Source organism: Pan paniscus, chromosome 1 (assembly GCF_029289425.2).
Source record: "Pan paniscus chromosome 1, NHGRI_mPanPan1-v2.0_pri, whole genome shotgun sequence".
In the NCBI taxonomy this organism is placed as follows: Eukaryota; Metazoa; Chordata; class Mammalia; order Primates; family Hominidae; genus Pan; species Pan paniscus.
In genome coordinates this window covers 171,936,573-171,963,696 of record NC_073249.2, presented here as the reverse complement: position 1 = coordinate 171,963,696, position 27,124 = coordinate 171,936,573, and the positions used below count along the sequence as shown (strand labels likewise).

General features: G+C 45.1%; 1 protein-coding gene across 1 annotated transcript in view; it reads right to left on the bottom strand.

Moving 5' to 3' along the window:
* The window catches only part of DHCR24 (24-dehydrocholesterol reductase), a 39,690-nt gene extending 20,463 nt beyond the window's left edge, over positions 1 to 19,227 (bottom strand). Inside the window, exons 1-5 of the mRNA XM_008967854.4 lie at positions 16,743 to 19,227; positions 13,459 to 13,614; positions 5,802 to 5,907; positions 4,953 to 5,071; positions 1,223 to 1,486 (exon numbers count right to left, since the gene is read on the bottom strand). Of these exons, the coding sequence (XP_008966102.2) occupies positions 1,223 to 1,486; positions 4,953 to 5,071; positions 5,802 to 5,907; positions 13,459 to 13,614; positions 16,743 to 16,973 (876 nt within the window). The 5' untranslated portion in view covers positions 16,974 to 19,227. The remainder of the gene's footprint in view (positions 1 to 1,222; positions 1,487 to 4,952; positions 5,072 to 5,801; positions 5,908 to 13,458; positions 13,615 to 16,742) is intronic.
* Positions 19,228 to 27,124: the final 7,897 nt, after the last annotated feature.

Sequence of the window (27,124 nt, the reverse complement as noted above, 5' to 3'; positions counted from 1 at the left end):
CTGTAGTCCCAGCTACTTAGGAGGCTAAGGCAGGAGGATTGCTTGAGCCCTGGAGTTCAAGGCTACAGTAAGCTGTGATCGTACCACTGTACTCCAGTCTGGGCTACAGAGACCCTGTCTCAAAAAAAAAAAACAATAAGAAAATAAATAAATAAAAATAAATAGGTCTCGAAGAATGCACACAAAACTGTTATACATAAGTGGTTACACCCTGGTGTAAAGAGATGCACTTTAACTTTTTCTTTATATATTTCAGCATTGTTACATTACTTTTATAATTTAAAAACTTTCAAAAAAATCCATACAGAGAAAGAGGAAATAAATACAGTTGTCTCTCAGTATCCATGGGGGATTTGTTCCAGGATCCCCCAAAATCCATGAATGCTCAAGTCCCTTACATAAAATGATTTAGTATTTGCATATAACCCTATGCACATCCTCCTGTATACTTTAAATCATCTCTAGATTTCTTACAATACTTAATACAATGTAAATGCTATGTAACAGTTAAGGAATAATGACAAGAAAAAAAGTCTGTCCATGTTCATTTCAGATGAAACCATCCATTTTTTGGCCCCTGAACGCTTTCAATCTGCAGTTGGTTGAATCCACTGTTGTGGAACCCACAGATACAAGGGGCCAACTGTATACCAAACACATTAGCAACACTGGCTTTGGGTCATATTTACAGGTGGAGTCTTTTCTTTCCTTTTTACTTGTTTGTACCTTCCAAGTCTCTTACAATAAGCACAATCCTTTCTAAATGGAGAAAAAACTGCTAATAAAAATTGCATGGTATATGTGGAAGGAATGTCAATCTAGATTCCAAGGCATCAAATCGATTACTCGAATCTTGTGGAAGTTTACATTACCTCTTTTAAGTGTTGGGATTACAGGTGTGAGCCACTGTGCCCAGCCTACATTACCTCTTGAAGACTCAGTTTCCTCATCTATAAAATGGGTTTGCTATAAGGACCAAAGATTACATTCACTAAGAGACAAGCACATCCCAGGCAGGTGGTAGGGGCAGAGTAGATGAAAGCTTCCATCACTGTCTAATACATTTCTGACGATAGATCCTGTTGCCTGTACCCCGGGTGGGTTGACCCAGGCAGCAGCCTTGAAGACGTGGCTGCCAGGGTCAGGATAGGGGAACCGGCTCAGTCCCAGCACAATCATTCCTCCCCAGTCTTGGTCAGCAGCAGCTGACACCCTGGCTTACCTTGCTGGGCTCTGCCTCATCTGTCATGACCCCTGTCATAATGACGGCCTCATCCAGGGAGTAGAGCAGCCCTTCCACGAAGTGGTTCTCCTGCCGCTGGGACTCGTGGGTGAACTTGGCACAGATAGCCTCCAGGCCCCGCACTGGCTCGAAACGCAGCTTGACGTACTTCTTGGCAGGGATGATGCGGATCTCAGCGGCCACCAGGAAACCCAGCGTCCCACAGGACCAGGGTACGGCATAGAACAGGTCTGAGTTTTCGGACTGTGAGACACAATTGATGTGTTGTGAGCTGAAACCTTGGGCCCCACATTGTGGCATGCAGTCAGTGGGGGAGCAAAGCCTGGGAGAGTCCCTATTCTCTCACTCTCTTGTATGAACCCAAACAATGAGCTTTACAAACTGTGCTTGCTGGGCTTTAGTTTCCTCCCTGCAGCTTCGACATGACATGGAACCTAATACTGCCCTGTCTCAGGGACCCTCACTGACAGAGCATCCTCCTTCTCCCATCTAGGCACAGCCCCTGACCCAGAGGCTATTCAGGAAAAAGCTGGGACTGGCACTGCTGCCCAACGACCCACAATGGCAGGGGCATTGCACAAGGGCAGGAGTCCAAGGCCAGGCCTTGACACCCTTAGTGGGTGTCAGGCAGTGTAGCTGGGGAACATTAAAATGCCTCCCTTCTGAACCATTACTAAAATTTACAAGGCCTTTCCCAGTCCATCGGCTTGTGGGATCCACCCCCGACAGAGCCCAGGGAGAGCGCTAGCACCCCCTTATGACAAGTAAAGAAACTGAGTCTCTGAGAGCTGCCATGACTCACCAAAGTCTTCCCAGAAAAGTCAGCTGCAGCAATGCCAGGGCTCAGGCAAGACCACCTAATTCCCCGGCCAGCGTTTTTCCTACAACACCTCATCTGCTTCCATAAATCAATGTCCAACCTCATCATTTTATTGTTTTGACATTTGTCTTGGACACAGACAACTGACTTTTCCTTGGCCATTCTGATTGGGATTCTTCAGTTCTAGTAAAGCTCTTTTGAAGAAGTCCAGCCATGTCTTGCCTTTACTAAGAGGACAGCCCTGTGCAGTCTCCACAAAACCTGAATGCTCTTGGTGGTGGGCACAGTGAATGCAGCAGGGCAGGAGAGCTGGAGCAAGGAGGCTCTGCAGCAGGCTGGCAGAAACCTCAGGAACAGCAGCACTTGGCTCACCAACTCCCCCTTGGGCCCACAGCTAATCACATTCTCCTGGCCATGGCAGTGAAGATGACACACTTGCTGCATGCTGAGCTCTATGCAAGGAGCTTCCCATACAGGACCTACTTATTCCTCTCAACCACATATTTGTCAGTGAGGAACCTGGGCCTCAGAGAAGGGAAAGAATTCACAAATGTCAGTCTCCTTTCTCCGCCGATAATAAATAGGTCAAAAGACAGGGCCCCGCAAGCGTTCAGGAAAGCAGGATGAATTGATGTGAATCTTGCTAGGGCTATCTCTCATCCAAGACCAGTGCTGCCAAGCTGGGAGTCTTTCCCTGGGCCCTCTTCTGTGAAGTGAAGGAGTCGGGTGGCTCCCTGAAATACCCACTTCAACAGGACCAACTGTCCCTCCCATCCCAAGGGTCCCTCACACCTGCCAGGACAGATCCAAGGTTATTTAAAGTGTCACTCCTATCCCACCCCTTAGGTAAAACGCTTTAAATGTTTGAATCCCAGTTTGGGTGGTAGAAGTGTTTCTTATTTTTCTAAAACATCCTCTCTAATCACTTTTACTTACATGATCACGTGCTACATGAAGACGTTTCAGTCAACAATGGGCCACAGATAAAATGGTGGTCTCATAAGATTATAATGGAGCTGAAAAAGTCCTGTTGCCTAGTGGTATCACTGCTATCACAGCTGTCCTAATGTCATACTCATGTGTTTATGGTAACACTGATGTAAGCAAACCTACTGTACTGCCAGTTGTATAAAAGTATAGCACATATAATTATGTACACTACATAATACTTGATAATGGTAAATGACTCTGTCATTGGTTTATGTATTCACTACACTACACTTTTAATTGTTATTTTAGAGTGTACTCTTTCTGCTTATTAAAAAAAAGTTAACTGTAAACAGCATCAGGCAGGTCCTTCAGGAGGTATTCCAGAAGGCATTGTTGTCAGAGATGACAGCTCCATGTGTGTTATTGCCCCTGAAGACTTTCCAGTGGGACAAGATGCGGAAGTGGAAGCGTTATTGATGATCTTGACTCTGTGTAGGCCTAAACTAACATGTGTTTATGTCTTGACCTTTTTTGTTTGAGACAGGGTCTCGCTCTGTCACCCAGGCTAGAGTGCAGTGGCGTAATCACGGCTCACTGCAATCTCTGCCTCCCAGGCTCAAGTGATCCTCCTGCTTCAGGCTCCACAGTAGCTGGAAATACAGGAACACACCACCATGCCCAGCTAATTTTTGTATTGTTTGTAGACCATGTTGTAGGCCATGTTGCCCAGGCTGGTCTCAAACTGCTAAGCTCAAGCAGTCCACCTGCCTTGGCCTCCCAAAGTGCTGGTATTACAGGAGTGAGCCACTGCACCCAGCCTTGTGTCTAAGTTTTTAACAAAAAAACTTTAACAAGTTAAAAAAAAAGTTTAAATAGAAACAAGCTTATAGAATAAGGATATAAAGAAGGAAACTATTTCTGTACACCTGTACAATGTGTTTGCATTTTAAGCTAAGTGTTATTACAAGAGTCAAAAGTTTTTAAAAAGTTTGTAAAGTAAAAATGTTATAGTAAGCTAACAGTATTTATTATTGAAGAAAGAAAATTTCAAAAAATAAATTTAGTGTAGCCTAAGTGTACAGTGTTTATAAAGTCTACAGTGGTGTACAGTGTCCCAGGACTTCACATTCACTCACCACTCACTCACTGACTCACCCAGAGCAACTTCCAGTCCTGCAAGCTCCATGCATGGTAAGTACGCTACATAGGTGTACCATTCATCTTTTATACTGTATTTTTACTGTACCTTTTCCAAGTATAGGTATGTTTAGATACATAAATACCATTGTGTTACAGCTGCCTACAGTATTGAGTACAGTACCATGCTGTATAGGTCTGTAGTCAAGGAGTAGTAGGCTATCCAAATAGCCTACGTGTGAAGTAGGCTATCTCATCTAGGTTTATGTAATTACACTCTTATGATGTTTGCACAATGACAAAATTGCCTACAACTTGTTTCTTATAACATATCCCTACTGTTCTGTGACACACGACTGTACCTCACAGTGTTAAGACACACAGCTTTGATGCCAAGGCCTGACTTCCTCTCCAGAGAGGCAGGATGGCATAATGAACGGCTAAGGGACCTGGGAGCCTGATTACTGGGGTGTGAGTCCCAGCTGTGTGACCTATGGCAAATAATCTCTCTGAGCTTTAGTTTCCTATCTATAAAATAGGGATAATAATCTTTCTATTATTTAATAATAATCTATAAAATAGGGATAATAAACCTCCCTCATTAGGTTGTTGAAAGATAACATGCATGCCTTAATATATACAATGGATTTACAACATTGCCTAAGCTCATATAAGGGGCTACACAAATTTTTGTTTACGGATATAGACCCAGACTGAACAGGTATTGGGAATGAAGCACACCTAGAGGAGCCACCTCCCTGACCTCAGGATCCTTAATGCCCAGAGCAGGCTGGCATGGACATCTCCCATTGCTGAACTCACCGGAGTGCATCGCACAAAGCTGCCATCAGCCAGGACCAGCTCGTAGGCAGTGCAGATGTGTTGGAACAGGCCGTACTTGTGGGATGATGACTCGATGCCCGTGCCCATGATCAAGCCCCCTGCAGAGACATCACACACAGTGTCAGCAGGGAGAGCTGTGGGTACAGGGTTGGGGGTGGGTTGGAGCTGGGGGGCCTCCTAGCATGAGGGAGGTATGGCAGGCTAGCAGAAATGGGGCTGTTGACTTAGGGGAGATTTCCCACCTGTCAATCTAGAGAGCAGGAGAGGGAAGGAGGGGCTCAGATGGGAGCATGAGGGCGTCCTTAGAGGAAGGGAGTGGCGAGCAGACCTTGTCAAGTGTACTCACACCTCACCTCTGGCCAGACTCAACCTAGAAATCTGTGTGCATTCATCTTGAGAGGGACTTTAATGAAAAGGGGGGTTGAAGGGGTGACAGGAAGCCCTGTCCCATGGGAATAGTTAAAAGAACTGAAGGTGTTTTCCCTAAAGAAGAAGAGGCTTTGGGGGCTATGAATCCTATGGGAGGAGAAGAGAGACTATACTTATTCTGTGTGTTCCATGGGGTGGAATTGGAGCAATGGGAACAAGTCACAGGGAAGCACATTCAAACCAGAAATTAAAAGTGCCTTCTGATAACTTGAGCTGCTCAGAAATGGAACAGCAGGCAGTGAACACCCTGTCATTGGAGCAGGCAAGTAAGAGACTGAATGACTTCTGTCACAGATGGAATAGCGGCAATTCCAGGACTAGATGGAGGGTGGCCAAGGCCCATCAGCTCCGGTCCTAGGACCGTGTGTCTCTTCTTGCCCGTTAATATAGGGTCCTCACCCACTGTGAGGTCATCAAGCTCAGGCAACACGGGGAGAGTCCAGCCAATGGAGGTCAGCAGGGCAGTCACCTGGCCCATGGTCACCAAGGGCTCCACACGGACAATCTGTTGACACAAGAGACCCTGGGTCAAAAGGAGGCTGCCAGGCCCAAGGGGAGCTCCTGCACACAGAAGGTGTCATCTCAAACCTTCCCAAACACTCACTGCAGGAATTCCTATATAGCCTTTACAGGCTCTTTCTAGAACATTGCCTTTAATTACAGGGAATGTGATTTCTGGCTCTCGGTTAGCTAGTGTTCAACCTCGCCCTTCAAGTATCTTTATACTAAATATTTGACTTACCCTTTTCTAAATTACAGGAGAAATACTCATTCACTTAGAAGATACAGCAAAAGTGAAGAAGAAAACAAAAATCACCCATCCTGGCTGGGCGTGGTGACTCATGTCTGTAATCCCAGCACTTTGGGAGGCCAAGGCGGGTGAATCATCTGAGTTCAGGAGTTTGAGACCAGCCTGGCCTACTTGGTGAAACCCTGTTTCTACTAAAAATACAAAAATTAGCCAAGCATGGTGGCGGGCACCTGTAGTCCCAGCTGCTTGGGAGGCTGAGGCAGGAGAATCACTTGAACCCGGGAGGCGGAGGTTGCAGTGAGCCGAGATCGTGCCACTGCACTCCAGCCTAGGCAACAGAGTGAGACTCCGTCTCAAAAAAAAAAAAAAAAAAAAATTCACCCTTCCTAGTTCTTCAGAATTACTAATGTTAATAACAGAGTGTATTTACTTTGGTTTTTTTTTTTTTTCCCACACATACTATATTGGTACTGTGAACCCCAAATATCAGAGACAGGTCTCAGTTAATCCAGAAAGTTTATTTTGCCAAGGTTGAGGATGTGCACCCCGACACAGCCTCAGTACGTCCTGACAACATGTGCCCAAGGAGGCTGGTGCACAGCTTGATCTTACACATTTTAGGGAGACAGAACACATCAATCAATATATGTAAGAAGTATAGTGGTTCTGTCCAGGAAGGCAGGGACAACTTGAAGCAGGGAGAGGGCTTGCGGTCACAGGTAGATAAGAGACAAATGGCTGCATTCTTTTCAGTTTCTGATAAGCCTTTCCAAAGGCGCTAATCAGAATATGCATCTATCTCAGTGAGCAGAGGGATGACTTTGAATAGAATGCGGAAGCAGGTTTGTCCTGAGCAGTTCCCAGCTTGACTTTTCCCTTAGTTTAGTAATTTGGGGGCCCCAAGATTTTCCTTTCACACTATTTTGTATGTTTTAACACAACACACACAAACCAAAAGCATATCTCATTTTCTGTTTTGCCTTTTAAAAATTTAACACTATACTATGACCATCATCTCTTATCATTACACATTCTTGGAACACATGATTTTTAATGTATACATCCCTTGGACTTCTACTTCTAGCCGAAGTGGAATAACAGGAACCACATTTACCCTGCTGCCTGAAAAAAAAACCTGACAAAATATATGAAATAAGAGTTTTCAATGCAGTGGACATAAACAATGAAAGTTAGTGATCCCTCAGAGACAGGAAACAAGGTGAGCTCTGATGCAGGAGGATTGCTTGAGGCCAGGGGTTCGAGACCAGCCAGGACAACATAGCAAGACCTAAAAATAAAAAAATAAAAAATTATTTTAAAAAAAGGTGAGCTCTAGGGATGGCCCATTTAACTGCCTGGAGTTAGGCAGTGCAGGGAGGGAAACCCAGGTGGAGTCCAGTGGACTTTCTACGAGTTAAAAAGATGGAGGTGAGGCTGGGCATGGTGGCTCATGCCTGTAATCTCAGCACTTTGGGAGACCGAGGTGGGTGGATCACCTGAGGTCAGGAGTTCAAGACCAGCCTGACAACATGGCAAAAACCTGCCTCTGCTAAAAATACAAAAAATTAGCTGGGTGTGGTGGCAGGTGCCTGTAATCCCAGTTACTCAGGAGGCTGAGGCAAGAGAATCACTTGAACCCATGGAGGTTGCAGTGAGCCAAGACTGTACCACTGCACTCCAGCCTGGATGACAGGACGAGACTCTGTCTCAAAAAAAAAAAAAAAAAGAGGTGAGAGTTCCAGAAGACCAAGGTGAATACAGTGTGCAGGATAGAGTACTGGAGAGGAAAGAGTTGCACAGAGAAAAAACTGAAGAAATGCAAAAGGCGTCCTTGGGAATTCAACTGAGTACTAATCAGTAAATACGCATGAGGCTATTACCTGAGGCTGAAGCCAGGGAAAAAACTGCCAGAAAAGACAACAGGTAATAGGCTAGGCATGGTGGCTCATGCCTATAATCCCAGCTCTTTGGGAGGCCAAGGCAGGTGGACCACCTGAGGTCAGGAGTTTGAGACCAGCCTGGCCAACATGGTGAAACCCCGCCTCTGCTAAAAAAAAAAATACAAAAGATTAGTTGGGCGTGGTGGTGGGTGCCTGTAATCCCAGTTACTCAGGAAGCTGAGGCAGGAGAATCGCTTGAATCTGGGAGGCGGAGGTTGCAGTGAGCCGAGATTGCGCCACTGCACTCCAGCCTGGGCAACAAGAGTGAAACTCTGTCTCAAAAAAAAAAAGATAACAGGTAATAGTACCAGGGACTCACACAGGGCAGGAGATAGTGTCTGTTCCCACAAGCCAGACTGGAAAACCTGATGATTCACAGGGCACTGTGTAGAGTACTCAAAATGATCTTGCCTCATAATTAACTCGAGATTAAATACTTCCCTGGCCCCATCTAAAAAATTGAGACCCAGTGGGATCAAACTATTTCCAAGTAACTTAGCTGCCTCCTAGAGCAAAACTCAAAATTTATAGGAACATAAAAATACCCAGCTCCCCAAAAGGTAAAATGTCAGAGTATCACAATGTCAGAATCCAGTAGAATTTTACCAGGCATACAGAGGCAGAAAAATTCAACCCATAATGAGAAAAATCAATCAATCAAACAGACCCAGAACTGACATAGATATTAGAATTAGTGAACTGGGACATCAAAACATTTATAATAACTATATTCTCTATATTCAAAAATTTAACTAGAGACATTAAGAATATATTAAAAAGATCCGGCCAGGTGCAGTGCCTCACACCTGTAATCCCAGTGCTTTGGGAGGCCAAGGCAGGCGGATCACCTGAGATCAGGAGTTGAAACCAGCCTAGCCAACATGGCGAAACTCCGTCTCTACTAAAAATACAAAAAAATTAGCCAGGCGCGGTGGTGCGCATCTGTAATCCCAGCTACTTGGGAGGCTGTGACAGGAGAATCGCTGGAACCCAGGAGGTGGAGGTTGCAGTGAGCCGAAATCACGCCACTGCACCCAGTCCAGCCTGGAGGACAGAGCAAGACTCCGTCTCAAAAAAAAAAAAAAAAAAAATCCAAATCAAACTTCTGGAAATGAAAACCACAATGTCTGAAATGAAAGATACAATGGATGGCACTAACAGCAAATTAGAAATTTCAGAAGAAAAGATTAGTTAACTTAAATACACAGCAACAGAAACCATCCAAAATGAAAGAGAGGAAAAAAAATTTTTTTTAAAAGAACAGTGCCTCAATGACCTGAGCTGTAGAACAACTTGAATGGCCTAATATATAGGCCTAGCTGTCTCTAAACTAGATGAGAAAAAGGAGGGGACAGAAAAATAGATGAAGAAATAATGGCCCCCAAATTTCCTGATTTGATGAAAAATTACGCCAAATTCCAAACAAGAATTATGAATAAAACTATACCAAAGCACATCATAATAAAATTGCTCAAAACTAGTGATAAAAAAAATCAACATACTTCTAAATAATCCATGGGTCAAAGCAGACATCAAAAGGAAAATCAAAGTATTTTGAACTGAAATAAAAAGAAAACATATAGAAATTTGTGAGCTGCCTCTAAAACAGTACTTAGGGGAAAATTTATAGCACTAAACATTTATATTAGAAAAAAAGGTCTAAGTCAATGACTTAAACTTTAACCTTAAAAAATTAGAAAAAGAGTAAAATTAAACCCAATGTAAGAAAAGAAATGAAATAATAAAGACCAAAGCAGAAATCAATGAAATTGAAAACAACACACACACACAAAGGGAAAAATCAGTGATATCAAAGCTAGCTTTTGAGAAGATCAATAAAATTCAATAGCCTTAAGCCAGACTGTTCAGGAAAAAAAGAGCAGAAACAAAATACCAGTATCAAGAATGAAAGACTTGACATAGCTACAGATATCTACAGGAAGTATTGTGAACAACTTTATGTCAATAAATTATACAACTTAGTGAAATGGACAAATACCTTTGAGACACAAACTACCAAAGCTAACCCAAGAAGAAATAAATAAACTGAAGAGCCCAGTACCTATTAAAGAAATTGAATTTGTGCTTAAAAACTTTCTTACAAAGAAAACTCCAGGCCCAGAGAGCTTCACTTTAAGGTTTCTATAAAAATTCTACAATAAAATATAGGAGAAAGCCTTTCTGACATTGGATAGGCAAAGATTTCCTAAATAAAATATCAAAACGCAAAGTAGGCCAAGCGCGGTGGCTCACACCTGTAATCCCAGCACTTTGGGAGGCCAAGGTAGGTGGATCATTTGAGGCCAGGAGTTCGAAACCAGCCTGACCAATGTGGTGAAACCCCCTCTCTATTAAAAATACAAAAATTAACCAGGTGTAGTGGTGTGCACCTGTAATCTCAGCTACTTGGGAGGCTGAGGCACAAGAATTGCTTGAAACCGGGAGATGGAGGTTGCTGAGAGCTGAGATAGCACCACTGCACTCCAGCCGGGGCCAAAGAGCAAGACTCTGTCTCAAAAAACAAAAATATAAACAAACAAACAAACAAAACCCCCACAATGCATAAAAGAAGAAATTAACAAATTGGGAAAAATTAAAACTTCTGATTTGGCCAGGCGTGGTGGCTCACGCCTGTAATCCTAGCACTTTGGGAGGCCAAGGCAGGCAGATCACCTGAGGTCAAGAGTTTGAGACCAGCCTGGCCAACATGGTGAAACCCCGTCTCTACTAAAAATACAAAAAATTAGCTGGGTGTGGTGGCACATGCCTGTACTCCCAGCTACCCAGGAGGCTGAGGCAGGAGAATCACTGGAACCTGGGAGGCGGAGGCTGCAGTGAACCAAGATCATGCCACTGCACTCTAGCCAGGGCGACAGAGTGAAACTCTGTCTCAAAAAGAAAAACTAAATAAAGCTTCTGGTTTTCAAAAGAGAAGCCACAGACTGTGAGAAAATATTTGCAAATCATGAATCTAATAAAGGGTGTTGTTTCAGGGTCTAATATCCAGCATCAATAAGGAACTTAAACAAACTTACAAGAACAAAACAACCCCCATTAAAAAGTGAACATAAAAAGGACATGAACAGACACTTTTCAAAAGACAAGCATGTGGCCAAGAAGCATATGAAAAAAAGCTCAACATTACTGATAATTAAAGAAATGCAAATCAAAACCACAATGAAATACCATCTGACACAGTCAGAATGGCTATTATTAAAAAGTCAAAAAATAACAGAAATAACAGATGGTGGTGAAGTTGCAGAGAAAAAGGAACATTTATACACTGTTGGTGGGAGTGTAAATTAGTTCAACCATGTGGGAGACAGTGTGGTGATTCCTTAAAGACCAAAAAACAGAAGCAGCATTTGACCCAGCAATCTCATTACTGGGTATATATACCCAAAGGAATATAAACCATTGTATCATAAAGACACATGCATGTGTATGTTTACTGCAGCACAACTCACAATAGCAAAGACATGGAATCAACTTAAATGCCCATCAGTGGTAGACTGGATAAAGAAAATGTGGTACGTATACACCATGGAATACTATGCAGCCATGTTCCTTTGCAAGAACATGGATGCAGCTGGAAGCCATTATCCTTAGCAAACTAATGCAGGAACAGGAAACCAAATACCGCATGTTCTCACTTATAAGTGGGAGCAAAATGATGAGAACACATGGACACATACAGGGGAACAACAGACACTGGGTCCTATCAGAGGGTGGAAGGAGGGAGAAGGGAGAGGATCAGGAAAAATAACTAATAGGTACTAGGCTTAATACCTGGGTGATGAAATAATATGTACAACAAACCCCATGACACACGTTTACCTATATAACAAACCTGTACAGGTACCACTTAATTTAAAAGTTAAAAAAAAAAAAAAGATGTTTCCAGAATATATGAGAAAACCACCTGAATTTTTTTAAATTGGCAAAAGATTTGATCAGGCCTCACCAAAGAAGATATACAAATAGCAAACATGCACATGAAAAGGTCATTAGTCACTAGGGAAATGTGAATTAAAATTACAATGAAAAACTACTACACATCTATTAGAATGGCTAAAATTAAGACTAACCATATCAAGTTTATTACAATGTGGAACAAGAACAACACTCACGCTGCTGGTGGAAATGTAAAATGCTACAATCACTTTGAAAAAAAATTTGGCACTTCCTTAAAAAGTTAAATGTACACCCACCTTATGATCTAGCCATTCCATTCCTAGATATTTGCCCAAGAGAAAGGAAGGCATATGCCCATACAAAGACTGTTCACAAATGTTCCATCTTATTTGTAATTGCCCCAAACTGGAGCCAGCCAAAATGTCCATCAGTAGGTGAATGGATAAACCAGCTGTGATACATCCACACAATATGTGTGGGAATATGACTCAGCAGTGAAAGAGAATGAACTATTGACACACCTTTCAACATGGATGAATCTCCACATAAAGATGTTGAGTGAAAGAGGCTAGACAAACAAAAAGTACTGTATGATTCCATTTATATAAACTCTAGAATCAAACTAATTTATAGTGGCAGAAAGGTCACTGTTTGCCTAAGGCTGTAGGGGGCGGGTAGGGGAAGAGGCAGGGCTAGGGGCTAGAGGAAGGGATTACCAAGGAGCATGAGGAGATTTTGGGGTGTGATGGGTATGTTTGTTGTCTTGATTGTGGTAAGAGTTTTACCACACTTTAAATACGTCAATAAAGCTATTAAAAGAAATGGCACAGAGAGATTAAGTAACTTGGCCAAGGTCTCACAATAATAACAAAATGCCATCAAGTAGACATAGCATATTTAATGACTCCCCTATTATTGGATATTGTGTTGTTGTCAATTTGAAATAAAGCTGTGATATAATCACTCTGTGTTGGGTATCTTTATACTGAAGCCTATTTCCTTTTTCCTTAAGCCAGGTTTCGAGAAGTAAAATTACTAGACGGGCCAAAAAGTATGTACATTTCGAAGGCTATTAAACAAGAGGGTTTCCAGGAAGCTTATAACAAGACCCATGCCTCTCAGTCACTTCTGTAGCCCATTTTTTACCAGCACACTTCCTTATCAGGAAGGGGTAAGTAGATTCCTTTTTGCCTCTCATTTTTGCTCATGAATTCCCCATTCCTGACTTCCTGTGGAAACGCAAAGGGTTCCCCTGAGCTATTATGACCCATCTCTCCCCTGGTGGCTGTGAGGCTTGAGGACAGCAATGGCAGGGAGTATCTTCTATGACTGTGGGCATTGGTCCTGTCCACTCTGCAATGCCCTTGGCTAAAATCATCTCCCTATGAGTCACTTGCACCAGGGGCAGTGCCCCACCTGCTCCCAGAGCCCGGAAAAGTGCTACTCTCACCTGTTTCTTGGTGTCCACTTCCAGAATGTCCATCAGGTTGATCATGATGTTTTTGTGTGTCTTCTTGTACTTCCCGACACGTAGTGAGACAGTGAGCCAGCCAGGGCGCCCCGTGCACATGAAGGTCTTGCTGCCCTGCTCCTTCCATTCCCGCACCTGCAACCACAGGACAGAGGGTGAGCTGGCCCCACTGGGAATCCCCAGAGCAGCCTGCAGCCCTGCTTTCTTCAAGGGCGAGCTGGGAATGATGCCTCCATCAGGCACTGGAGAAACAGAACAATGAAAAGGCCTGCTGGCCCTACCCTCTGGCACCTCCCTGGCCAGCAAGGCTGACAGAAAAGCCAACATATTGCTACACCACAAGGCAGAATGATCAAAGAGCTAGAAGAGAGGATCGAAGTGTTCTGAAAACATTAACTCTAGCTGGGAAGTTCAGAAAAGGTTTTGTAATGGTGATAATAGCAAGTATAAAAATGAGGACCATTTACTGGGTATTCCCAACACACTAGGCATCTACTGCACACTGTCTTGTGTAATTCCTACCACAGTCCCAGGAAGTTAGGATGACACCCTTTTTTTGAGGATAAGGAAACTCAAAAGCAAAATAACTTGTCCAAAGTCACACAATTGGTAAATGGCAGAGCTGAGATTCATAGCCAGGACTGTTTGACTTCAGGACAGGAAAGATAGATGGAGTTGTGGTAACAGTTCACAGGGTAATAGCTAACACGTATGGAGGCTTATCACATGCCAAGGCCTGTTTAAACATTTGTATATGTTAACTCATGCATCACTTTGAGGGGAAGAGGAGGAGCAGGGAAGGACCACCAAGCCAATGGAAGGAAGAGGTTTTACAAAACCTCTAAGGTAAGTGACCAGAGCACAAAACACAGAACAAATGGCCCACAGATGACAAGCCCATCAGAAATGCAGGAGGAAGTGTTTCTTTTCTGCTGAGATAGACAAGTGCAGGGGAGGTGGATATTTGTCGTTTTGACCTGTGACCATCCATTTCCTCTTCATCCACTTCTAACAATCCCCATCTTCCTTTGGTCCAAGTGAGACTGATTCTACTCCCCTACCCCAGGAGGTGGGTACATGACTGAGGTCTGATTCTATACTTCTGGCCAGAGACAGGTTAAGGACATCTCATTAAGTCAAGCCAATGAGACCAGTTCCAGGACAGCCACTCTCTCTTTACTGGGGTCGCTAAGCTGGTTGGATATGAGCCAGAAACTGTTGGGGCCTCTGCAGGGGGAGAGGCTCCAGAGAATGAAGTCAACCTAGAAAAGCAGGGCCAACAGATGGCAGAGGGATGGACAGATGGAGATGGGGGACAGAGGATCCTGGATCCAGCCATGCCTGATCCAGTTGTACTCCCAGACTTTTCAGGACCTGAGCCAATAAAATCCCTTTTTGCTCAAGTCAGTTTGAATTGAGCTTCTTTCACTTGCAACCAAAAGTCTGGTCAAATACTGGTCAGGTCTCCTGGAGAAGGCTGCACTGTAGCTGGCTAGGCAAACAGCTCAACACGGGGAAGGACTTTTCTTTGATCAGAGGCCAGGGAGCCAGTAGGGGGCAGGTATTAAGGAAGAGATTCCTGTGATTTGGGGGAAAAGGGATGATAGGTGGGATTCCATGACCAACCAGGTCTCGTCCCTGCCTGAATCTGCAGCCACGGAGTTTGATACAAGCCCAGAGATGGGAGGGAGTGATTAGGGGTGCTGCATTGAAGCTGGAGGCCAAAGAGAGAGCCCAGAAAAAAGGGCAACTATGTCAGACAGCTATTACAAGCCAGGTGTGAGGCAACTGAACCAGACCTGTAGGGGGGAAGGGAAAGCCTGGGAAAGAAGAAATGTCAGAGTTCAGGCTCTGAAATCAAGCTAACCTAGGTTCCAGCCCCATTTACTGACTAGTCTTCCTGAGCACATGACTCACACTCTGAAACCCAATTTTCCCTGTTTGTAAAATAGGCACAAGATCTACCAGGGTTGCTATGAGGATGGCAATGGCACTTGGCAGGTCTGGGGTAGAGGCTAGTCCAGCTGGGCCCCTGTTTTCCTGCTCATAGTGAATCTTGTGGCTTAGCCGAGATTAATAGGCACTCGCTAGGCTGTTTTGAGCCAGGCCCTATGGGCCACAGGCGAGTCACATAACAGTCCCTGCATTCTAGGAGCTCACAGTCTGACAGGGGAGAGACAAGCAGGTAAATGGAGAATTTGAACTCGAGAAAAGAGCTAGGAAACAGGGTGCAGGTGGGGAGGGAGGACAGGCAGAGGCTCTGGAGCCATGACTGTGACCAGCAAAATCCAGAGCTACAGGGCAAAGCACTTCCAGACACTGCGTTCTCCCACCAGGCCCCAGGTCTTATGCCTCATGGGAACGTCTCTCCGCATCCATCTTCATGCTCTTGCCTGAAGCACCCAGCGCGGAGCAAGCAGAATATGGAGGCTGCTATACCTACGGAAGGGTGGCAGCAGGAAACAGAAGCTCTCTGCAACCTGATGCCAACAAGAGAGGAGCACAGAGAGAAGCAGAGGGAGTCAAGAAACTGCCCAGGTCCTTGGATGCAGAGGAGGCTCCACTGTGAGCCACAGCAGGTCACAGGCTCCATGGGTGCCTGAGGAACTGAGAGATGGACCGACTGCCTTTGTCAAGGAGTGAGCCCTCCGTCACCAGAGGCTGTGAGGTTCTTCCCTCCCGCTTCTGGGCTGGGTTCTACCTTCTTGCTTTAGTCTTCTATCCTAAACCCAATCAAAAGCGTCTTGCTGTACAAAATAAAGTCCAAACTCGGCCTTGGCATCAAGTCCCCTCTCCAGCCTAGCACCAAACGGACTTTTCCGACGTTCTCCCGCCCCTGCCCTGCACTTGTCGGCTTCCCAGCATTTGCTCACACCAGTCCCTCCACCCACACACCTTCCCCCAATCATTTCCCATACTTCCCAATCTCTAGACCCAGCTCCACCTCCCGGAAGCCTTTCCTTCTCTGAAATGCTTGGGCCGGGTGAGAGTTACCTGAGTGCTGCGCACCTCCCCCTCTTCCCCTTCTTCATCTCCCTCCAGGTACCCGCATATGCCCTGCACACAGTGGGCACTTTGCCTGTTCTGTTCCCCCGCCCCCATCACATTTGTTTCGTTCCAACCCCTCTCCAACGCCAGCTCCCCACCCCCCCGGGAAGTCCTGGCCGCCCCCGCACCGCAGCTCCCGTCGCCACCTCGCGTCCCGCTATCCCCGCGCACGCCGCCCCCGGCCCTGAGTCCCGGCCGCACCCGGCGCCGCTCACCTGCTTCTGGATGTCCCGCACGCGCTGCTCGTGCAGGCGCGGAGCGCTGCTGAGCTTGAACACCACCCAGGCGCGCACGTAGTAGTAGATATCGAAGATAAGCGAGAGCGGCAGGAGGAAGAGGCACACGAACACCCAGCGCTGGTGGATGAGCACGAACTCCAGCCCCTTCACGCGCACCCACAGCAGGAAGAGCAGCGCGCACACAGCCAGCGACACGGCGGGCTCCATGGTGCGGCGCCGCGCGGTAAGGGCTGCGGGTTCGCGCCTCCTGTCACCGCCGCCAGCTCCGCGCCTGGCCCGCTCTGCGCCTGTAGCCCGCAGCTAGGGGAGCCCGGGATCGCCCGCCGCCTCGCGATTGGCTCGGGTCGCCGAGGTTCGGTGGGCCGAGACCCGGGCGGCGACCAATGGCGAGCCGCGCCGGGGATCGGACCAGGAACCCGCAGCTTTCATTGGCTGCGGGAGTCGGACCGCTCCACCCTTTTCTCCCCGCCGCCGCGCGAGGCGGGGGTGCCAGGGACTGGGTGCCGGTGGGGTCCGCTGCGAATACCGGGGGCGGGCAGCTGGGACTCAGGGCCCCAGGCCCTCGGGACTGCGGGGCCGCCTCCTCCAAACGCGCCTTAAGCGGTTTTGCAGTGGCTTTCCGCCGGAGGGCTGGGAGGCGCCCCGGCCCTGAGTCAGTCACCCTTTGGCCGGACAGGCGGTTCCCGGGCGCGGAGGATGGAAACCTGGCGGTAACCTCTGCAGGTCGTGCCACTCGGTGTGCGCAAGGTCCCCAGAGGCATCTTTTCATTTTTAGGGGGCACTTTCCACGAATTCATTTGAGCTACACAGCAGTCCTGGGCAGTGGGGAGTGGTGAGCTCCATTGTGTACACTTGGAAGCAGCCCAGAAAGGTGAAGACCTGTTCGTGAACTCCAGAGGCCATTGGAAGCGTGGAAGGCTATGGCTGGCACTCTTCCTCTTTTTCCAGTTCACTGAGGCAGATGGGAAGCCCAGAGGAGAAAGAATGAAGGATGGCATTTCAGCCCGAGTAAACTCCCCAGGCCCGCTCTGTGCCAGGCAGTGTTGCAAGCCTCGGGTAGGGTGGTGAGCAAAGCAGATGGCCCTGCCCTCACTCAGCAACCAGTGTAGGGGAGCTGCCACGGTTACCAGCAAAAGCTGAAATCCAGCGCCATTTGCATTTCATATGGAATTTTAGGAAGTTTTCGAGATGTTTTAGTTTAGAAGCTAAACATGACATACCAGGTTCTTCTCTGTCTGGCCTTGCATACCTATCCAGTTCCCTCTCCATTCATCTCTGCCCTGACATGCACTCAGGAGGCTCCCTAGGCCTCAGCATTACTCATTTGCGCGCCTCTGGTCAAGCTAGTACCTCTGAATGCCCTTTCCCATCCCCTTCTCAGAGTTCATGTCACACATTCCGAAGCCAGCTCAGGGCCACCTCTGAAACATTTAGAGCACTCCCCTGCCCATCCAGATGTTCATTAAATAGTGTGCATCTCTGTCACCGTTCTTTCATGTTATTTTATAATTGTCTCTTTATGTGTCTCTCACCCCCACAGACTGAGCCTTAGGGCAAACAATGTCTTGTTCACTTTTGTCCTTCCAGCTTCTAGCACAGTGCTTTGTGCACAGTAAACACTCCAGCGGCTGTTGACCAATGAATGAATGAAGATTGTAGGCTCAAATATTCAAGTTATCAAAGTGCAAAGAATGAGGGGTTGTTTGCACTGGACTTCAAAAATAAATAGCCTGGACCTGTACTGTCTTACACAACAGCTATAAGCTACTGGTATGTGGCTAGTCCAAACTGAAATGCCCTTTAAGAGTAAAACACACACTGGATTTCAAAGACTTAGTACAAAGAAAAAATGCAAAATAGCTCATTAGTAATTTTTATGTTAATGACATGTTGAAATAACATTTTGATATATTGAGTTAAGTAAAATATAGTATTAGAATTAATTTCACCTGTTTTATTTACTTTTTTAAGGTGGCTACTAGAAAATTTAAAATTACAGATTTGTCTTGTATTACATCTCTAGAAGCTCCAACCAACAGGGGGACACTGAAGTAAGAAGAGGAAAGCCAATGTGAAAAATGCCTCTCCCCAATTCTGTCTGACTCTGTTAGAGAGGGCTTTGCTTTAGAAGCTTAACCATTCTGATTATTTTGGGGGTGTGAGGTAATCTGGAAAGTAAAATTTACCTAAAAATTAACTGAAGAGTGTTGTGTAGGAGAAACAGTGGAAATTACTGGTTAATCAGAATAGTTTTATACTTGGGAAGAGAAGGATGGAGTCCCAGAAAGTAGGTAAAACTGATCTTTAGGAAACAACTCCCAAAAAAGGAAAGGAATAAAAAAGTACTCAGGCTGGGTGTGGTGGTTCATGCCTGTAATCTCAGCACTTTGAGAGGCCAAGAGGGGCAGATTGCTTGAGCCCAAGAATTCAAGACAAGCCTGGGCAACATAGCAAGACCCTGTCTCTAAAAAAAAAAAAACAAAAACAAAGAATAAAAAAAAAAAAGGTGGGCATAGTGGCATGCACTTGTAGTCTCAGCTACTCAGGAGGTTGAGGTGGGAGGATCGATCACTTGAGCCTGGGAGGTCAAGGCTGCAGTGAGCCATGATCACGCCATTGCATACCAGTGTTAGCAACAGGCTGTCTCAACAACAAAAAAAAAGTGAAAAAGTACTCAGAACAATTGTTTGTTCAGTGTGCACGTTTCTCATTCTCTCTTCCTGCCTACCCTCCTCATATTTCTGATTCTTCTTTTCTCTCTCCACAAACTCTAATCCTTTGGGTTGCTTTTATCCAGGTAAGGAAAGCAGTCACTTGAGTTGAGCCAATCAATTAATTAATTTTTTAAGTTAACATATAGTAAAACTGCTTAATCTTTGTACAGCTGATGAATTTTAGCATGAGGATTCCTGTAACTACTAACACAATGAGGATACAGAATAGTTCCACCACCCCAAAAAACTCCCTCTGCTGCCCCTTTGTAGTCATACTCTCCCCCACCTCCTAGCCCCTGGCAATCATTGCCCTGTTCTGTCACTATAGTTTTGTTTTTTTCCAGAAGGTCATATGAATGGAATCATATGATATATAACCTTGGACCTACTAATTTTTGCTGGAGTCAAAGCAGCTTCCTTTGTCAGGGAATCTATTCATATTATACATTACTTACAGAGTTGATGGAGCATGCAGACAGTCAGAATGCTTAGGAATAGGATGTTCTGGGCAACAATTTTTCAGGTAAACCCCTTTATAGTTTGACCACGTAGCAATCTTTCTACAATGTGAGCCTCTATTTCTTTCTTAATAAATAGAGTGTAAAGAACAGTTTTCTTCAGTAAAGGAGCATGATAAATACCAGAGTCCTAACAAATTGCATTTTCTTACGTTTGTACAGTGCAGCTACTGAGATCATTTAATCTTTGCAACCAGTCTCAGGAGTGGCAATGCAGGGAATTAATATGTATTTTTTTTAAATAAATGGGGACTTTTAGACTCAGGTTAAGTGACTTACCTGATCAATGTCTTATTCTGGTGAATAGAGAATTCTAATGCAGTTGGTCTGCAAACTACACTTCACACAATAATCAAGGGAGCAGATTCAAATGATGGAAAGATCTAGAAGATGGGAGCCATTCATGTGGTTCCGTTCCATAGATATGAAGTTTTAGAACAGGGTTTGTTGAAGTGTGGTTTGCAGACCAACTACATCAGAATGCTTGCTAAAATGCAGAGTCCTAGACTCTACCATATCCCACTGAAGCTAAATCTCCAGAAGTGGGGCCAGAAATCTACTTTTTAAGAAGTCAGCTACGTTATTCTTATGCATGCTAAAATTTAGGAGATTGGACTTAAAGAAGTTCCTGGAACTTCTTTAAGAATATTACCTTTGTTTGGCCAGGTGTGGTGGCTCACGCCTGTAATCCCAACACTTTGGGAGGCCGAGGCGGGAAGATCACAAGGTCAGGAGATCAAGACCATCCTGGCTAACATGGTGAAACCCCATCTCTACTAAAAATACAAAAAATTAGCTGGGCGTGGTGGCAGGCGCCTGTAGTCCCAGCTACTCGGGAGGCTGAGACAGGAGAATGGCGTGAACCCAGGAGGCAGAGCTTGCAATGAGCTGAGATCATGCCACTGCACTCCAGCCTGGGCAGCAGAGCAAGACTCTGTCTCAAAAAAGAAAAAAAAAAAAAAAAATATATATATATATAGTATTACCTTTGTTTTCTTTGTTTTAAAGTAAAGCCCTAACAGGCCAAGGTTGGTGGCTCATGCCTGTAATCCCAGCACTTTGGGAGGCCTGGGGGAGGTGGGTCACTTGAGGTCAGGAGTTCGAGACCAGCCTGGCCAACATGGTGAAACCCCGTCTCTACTGAAAATACAAAAATTAGCCTGGCATGGTGGTGCACACCTATAATCCCAGCTACTTGGGAGGCTGAGGCAGGAGAATCGTTTGAATCCGGAAGGTTGAGGCTGCAGTGATCTATGGATAGCACCGCTATACTCCAGCCTGGGTGATAGACTGACCCTGTCCAAAACAAAAAAGAAGTCCGAATGCAGATTGACCAAGAGTTGGTTAATTCATTGGTTCAGTGACAATTTGAAAGACCTAGTTCTTTTTATCTTTTGCCTACTCTGTCTTCTCAGGTTAACTCCCCTGATGATGGCAGAGCAGCCATGTTCCAGGTGCTACATCAGATACAGCAACATCTGGCAAAATAAGGGGAACCAATTTCAGATGGAAATTAACCGTTTCTGCAGCACATTCATTCAATGATTTTAAATGTGTGGGAATTGTGCAAAATGCTGGGGACACAGTAGTGAATTAGACACAATTCTTTTCCTGACAGATCATGTGTGGATCTAGGCAATCAACAAATAATTATAAATCAACATCATAAGTACTATGATAAGGGTACTATGGAAGCACATGAAGATATCTATCTATCAATCAATCCATTGATAGGTAGATAGATATATGCAGTCCCAAAGGGCTTCTGAGAGGACGTGATGACTAAGCAGAGATACCACGGGATAAGTGGAAGTTAGCCAGGTGAAGTATTGGGTCTAAGGAATAAGAGCATTCCAGAAGAGGGATGCCATGCCCAAAAAGCTCAGAAGCAGGTGAGTGGATGTGATATTTAGGGGAACTGAAAGTTTATCCTGTACAGTACAAACAATAGAGAACTACTGGGAGATTTTTGAAGAGAGAGTGCCACCATTCTCACAATATTTAGGATAATTGCTCTGACTGCAGGAAGGGAGACAAATCAGTGGTGAGCAGGAGTGAGGCCAGGTAGGATGCCAACAAAAATGCAGGGGAGAAGTGATGAGGTTACAAAGCTAAGGCAGTATCAGTAGAAATGGAAAGTAGATGAATAGTTGGAGACAGATTGAAGGAGAAGGTAGGAAAAAAGAAAAGGAGTCAAAGATGATTTCCGGGCATTTTGCCTGGATGACAAGGATGTTTACCAGCATGGCAGAGAATATAGGTTTAGAATCAGTCTTGGGGTTAGAGTGGGAGGGAAGATGAATTAGAGGTCATCTGGTCTGGTGAAAAGAAATGATAGCTGGACATCTTCAGGGTGTGCATAGCAAAGCCACAGAGTACGTCTCTTGTATCCTTTCCCTTTGGGTTGCTGATGTCTTCTTCCCAAGATGTCAATGAATCAATCTGACAAATTAGCCCTTATTAGCATGGCTGTCTTTGAAGCAATAATATTTTCTTGAAAGGAGATTAATAACAGCTATAACATTATATTTTATGTAAAAATCATTGTATTGCTTCTGTAAACATGGCATATGCTTTTCTAAACAATTCAAACTATACAGGGAAGTACAGAGAGGAAACTAAAAATTGACTCATTCCATCATGCAGATGACTGAAGTTCACATTTTCATGACATTCCTTTTAGACATATCTCTAGGCCCATATACACGTATGTATAGTATTTAATAAAATAAGAGCAACTCTGCAGGAGCTTTACAATTTGTTTTTAGAAAACTTGACAATATACGATAGACATATGGTTTCTTTGTATTCCAATGTGTGTATTCAGGTGTATGTGTTTAGGTGTGTGCACACCTATATGTGTGTAGCTTAATTTATTCAAAAAGTCTATTATTGAAAGACATTTAAGTGTTTTTAAACTTTTGTTATGATGAGCAAAGTTTCAGTGAATTTCCCTTATTATTCACATTTTCAAACTGTCAACCTAAATAACAACGAGAGGCTCTCTAACAGAAATATATTTGGGAATAAAACATTGTGATGGGAATACATGTGCCATACTAAGCTATGTGCATTTTCAGGGAGGTAAAGGAAGACAAAGATTTTTAAAGGAAAAAATAAGGAGGATTACACAATTGTTTTGAAATAATTATCCTTGGCTGCAAAGATAAGTAACAAGGGTTATGCCTTACCGAGAGTACACAGGAAGTTTCTGGGCAGATGTCCTTGCAGAAGCATTTTTTATGTAAGCTTGTGATGGCCTTTAGTCCAAGGTTGTGGTTTTCGTAGTCTTTTTCTGTTGTCAGGCATACACGATAACCCTCTTTTCACGGCCTTCCCAGCTCTATTTATCAGGGTTTTCTTGACATTAGTGACTCCATTTTGATGCTGACAACTGTTACAAAACTTATAAAATTTTCTTAAAATAAATTTATATTTTAAAACCTAAGCCAGGCATGATGGCTCACACCTATAATCCCAGCATTTTGGGAGGCTGAGGTAGGAGGATAGCTTGAGCTCATGTTTTGAGACCAGCCTGGGCAATATAGCAAGACCCCATCTCTACAAAAAAACAAACAACACAACCTATTGCAAAATCACTCTCTAAACATGCTACCCACAGGATATAAGAATAACAATGTCTCCACCTTTTTTTTTTTTTTTTTTGAGATGGAGTCTCGCTCTGTTGCCCACGCTGGAGTGCAGTGGCTCGATCTCGGCTCACTGCAAGCTCCGCCTCCCGGGTTTAAGCCATTCTCCTGCCTCAGCCTCCTGAGTAGCTGGGACTGCAGGCACCCGCCACCACACCCAGCTAATTTTTTTGTATTTTTAGTAGAGACAGGGTTTCACCATGTTAGCCAGGATGGTCTTGATCTCCTGACCTCATAATCCACCCACCTCGGCCTCCCAAAGTGCTGGGATTACAGGCGTGAGCCACCACGCCCGGCCCCCAATGTCTCCACCTTTATATCACCATGATAAATCAACAGACAATTATAAATGAATTATAAAACAATGATCTCTTTGTTGTTTAAATGGTAGGAATTTCAGATACTTAGCTGGTTGCTCCATCTGGCCTTTCAGTATCTCCCATATCACACATAAAAGGAGTTTGCTTAAGACCAGCCCACCATGGAGGAAATTCATCCACCAGTCTCCTTTTCCAGGCTGCCAAAATGTTTAGTTCTCAGGGCTTTCTAGATAAGAGAAACAAGTGAATGTCCCAGACTGACCAGTCATAGTGATCCAAAGGCAGTCAGCAGAAATCAGTGTCATTACCATTTCTATCCTTGGTGCTGTGGCAGGCCAGAGTGTTTTCACCCTTTATGATCATTCTCAAGAGCAGTTCTTGCTGTTCCTTTGTGACTACAACCTTCTTTGTGGTCAGGTCAGTGACAAACTTTCTGACCAATGTTCTTGAGTCAACACTCATTCATTTAAGAAAGCAATCAGTAAATCATTGAGTATTAAACATCTTCAGAGTAGTCATAATGTTCCTTCATATTAGCTTGTATCCCCTGTTATTTATTGGTTTTAATTTTCTTCTGGGTGGAACTTTATGATATCAGGGGTTTATTTCATAACTTCCAGCTGCCATCATGGATGGAAAGGTATAGAACATGGAAATTTTTACAATTGGGATGGAGAATGGAGGACAGCATGCTTAGGGACCTGTGGCTATGCTTTACTATAAGCTAGGCATGCTGCCAGACACTGGACATAAAACAGAAAATGAGATGTTCTTTTTTTTTTTTTTTTTTTTTTGAGACAGAGTCTTGCTCTGTTGCCAGGCCGGATCTCTGCCTCCCAGGTTCAAGCCATTCTTCTGCCTCAGCCTCCTGAGTAGCTGGGATTACAGGTGCACACCACCACACCCAGCTAATTTTTGTATTTTTTTTAGTAGAGACTGGGTTTCACCATGTTGGCCAGGATGGTCTTGATCTCCTGACCTCGTGATCTGCCCGCCTCGGCCTCCCAAAGTGCTGGGATTACAGGCATGAGCCTCCGCACCTGGCCGAAATCAGATATTCTATGCCCAACCCTCATGAAGCAAGGCTTGTCAACCTCAATATTATTGACATTTTTGGTCAGATAATTATTTGCTGTGGGGATGTCTTAGGTATTGCAGATTGTTGTCTAAGATGTGCAGATGTCTTAGGTATTGCAGATGCCACTAGCACCCTCCACCGAGTTGTGACAACCAGAAATGCCTCCAGACATTGCCACATGTTCCCTAGGAGGTAAACTCTTCCCTGGTTGAGAACCACTGGTGTAAGGGGAAGACAGACAGAACAAGAAATCACCAGTGAAATCCTTCTCAAGTTACACAGTAGAGAAACATAGACTGGTAAAGCAAGGACTTCATGAAGTCCAGGGCCTGACTGCTCAGAATGTGATCCTTGGACAGGCACTCCAGTCTGGATGACAGAGTGAGACTCCATCTCAAAAAAAAAAAAAGTGAAGGCCCGGTCACAGTGGCTCATGCCTGTAATCCCAGCACTTTGGGAGGCCGAGGCAGGTGGATCATGAGGTCAGGAGATCGAGACCATCCTGGCTAACACCGTGAAACCCTGTCTCTACTAAAAAGTACAAAAAATTAGCCGGGCGTGGTGGTGGGCACCTGCAGTCCCAGCTACTTGGGAGGTCGAGGCAGAAGAATGGCGTGAACCCAGGAGGCGGAGCTTGCAGTGAGCCGAGATTGAGCCACTGCACTCCAGCCTGGGAGACAGAGTGAGACTCCATCTCAAAAAAAAAAAAAAAAAAAAAAGTGAATTAAATCACACATATCACAAAATCTAGTAAAATAATGTTATATTTTAATTAAACTGCCAGATACACTTCTCTAATACTTTTCCCCACTACATTTTGGGGCTACATTCTCTTTTATCATTTCTTCATGTGACAACAATTTTTTTGCATTTTATATAGCGAGAATAAAATGATAATCCAGACCTTCCAACATGGTTGATTAAAACTTATTTTTTTATTATTGATAGTTTGGAACAGTTTTAGGTATATAAACAGCTATTGTTAATACTATAATACAATTTGATTGTTGTCAAATTTGGTAAAGGCTCTGAAAGGAGCCGGGCACATTCCTCAGCCCCGGGCTCAAAACAAACAAGCCTAGTACAAACACATCCTATCCTCCTATCCTACCACATATCGCCATATATCTCTCAAACTTCCTGAGCCCAGTACAAACACCACCAGGAAAGTCTCCGATAAGGGGACAGCCGTTCAAAGTTTTACTGAAAGAGCGGGAACTAAAAGAATTCCTTTGTTCCCCTGTAACTTTCAGGCTATAAAAAGCAAACACTCGCATTGTTCAGGGCCCTCTTGTATGCTGTGGAATGGAGGGACCAGGTTCGAACTTGTAGTAAAGATCCTTGCCGCTTGGCTTTGACTCTGGACTCTGGTGGCCTTCTTTGAGGAACTAACGGTCTGGGCATAACATCTGGGGGCCCGTCCGGGATTCCTCAAGCCCACCAGACCCCTGGTCAACGGATCTGCTAGGCTCGATCTACTGATAGGTGAGCTGGCTCGTCTCTGTTTGTCTGTCTGTGTCTGTTCTGAATCCGAATCTGTGACTCGCGAGGTCTGAAACTGGAGCTGGCACAGTCCTGGCGGACGTGCTATAGGACGGCCAGCGGAGACCAGTGGGAGACGTCCCCTGGCTCTCATCTGATCTATATTGCAGTCTGAGCTGCCCCGGTTTAGCGGGCAGCAGCTGTCTCTGATCTGAGCTGCCCCGGTTGGGCGGGCAGCAGCTGTCTCTGATCTGAGCTGCCCCAGTTTGGCGGGCAACAGCCGTCTCTGATCTGGGCTGCCCCAGCGCGATCGCAATCCAGGCAGCTAACTCTGATCCGGGCTTCCGGTGCGCGCTTGCGATCTGAACTGCCCCGGTTTGGCGGGCAGCAGCTGTCTCTGATCTGGGCTGCCCCAGCGCGACCGCGATCCAGGCAGCTAACTCTGACCTGGGCTTCCGGTGCGCGCTTGCGATCTGAACTGCCCCGGTTTGGCGGGCAGCCGGTGCGCGCTTGCGATCTGAACTGCCCCGGTTTGGCGGGCAGCCGGTGCGCACTTGCGATCTGAACTGCCCCGGTTTGGCGGGCAGCAGCTGTCT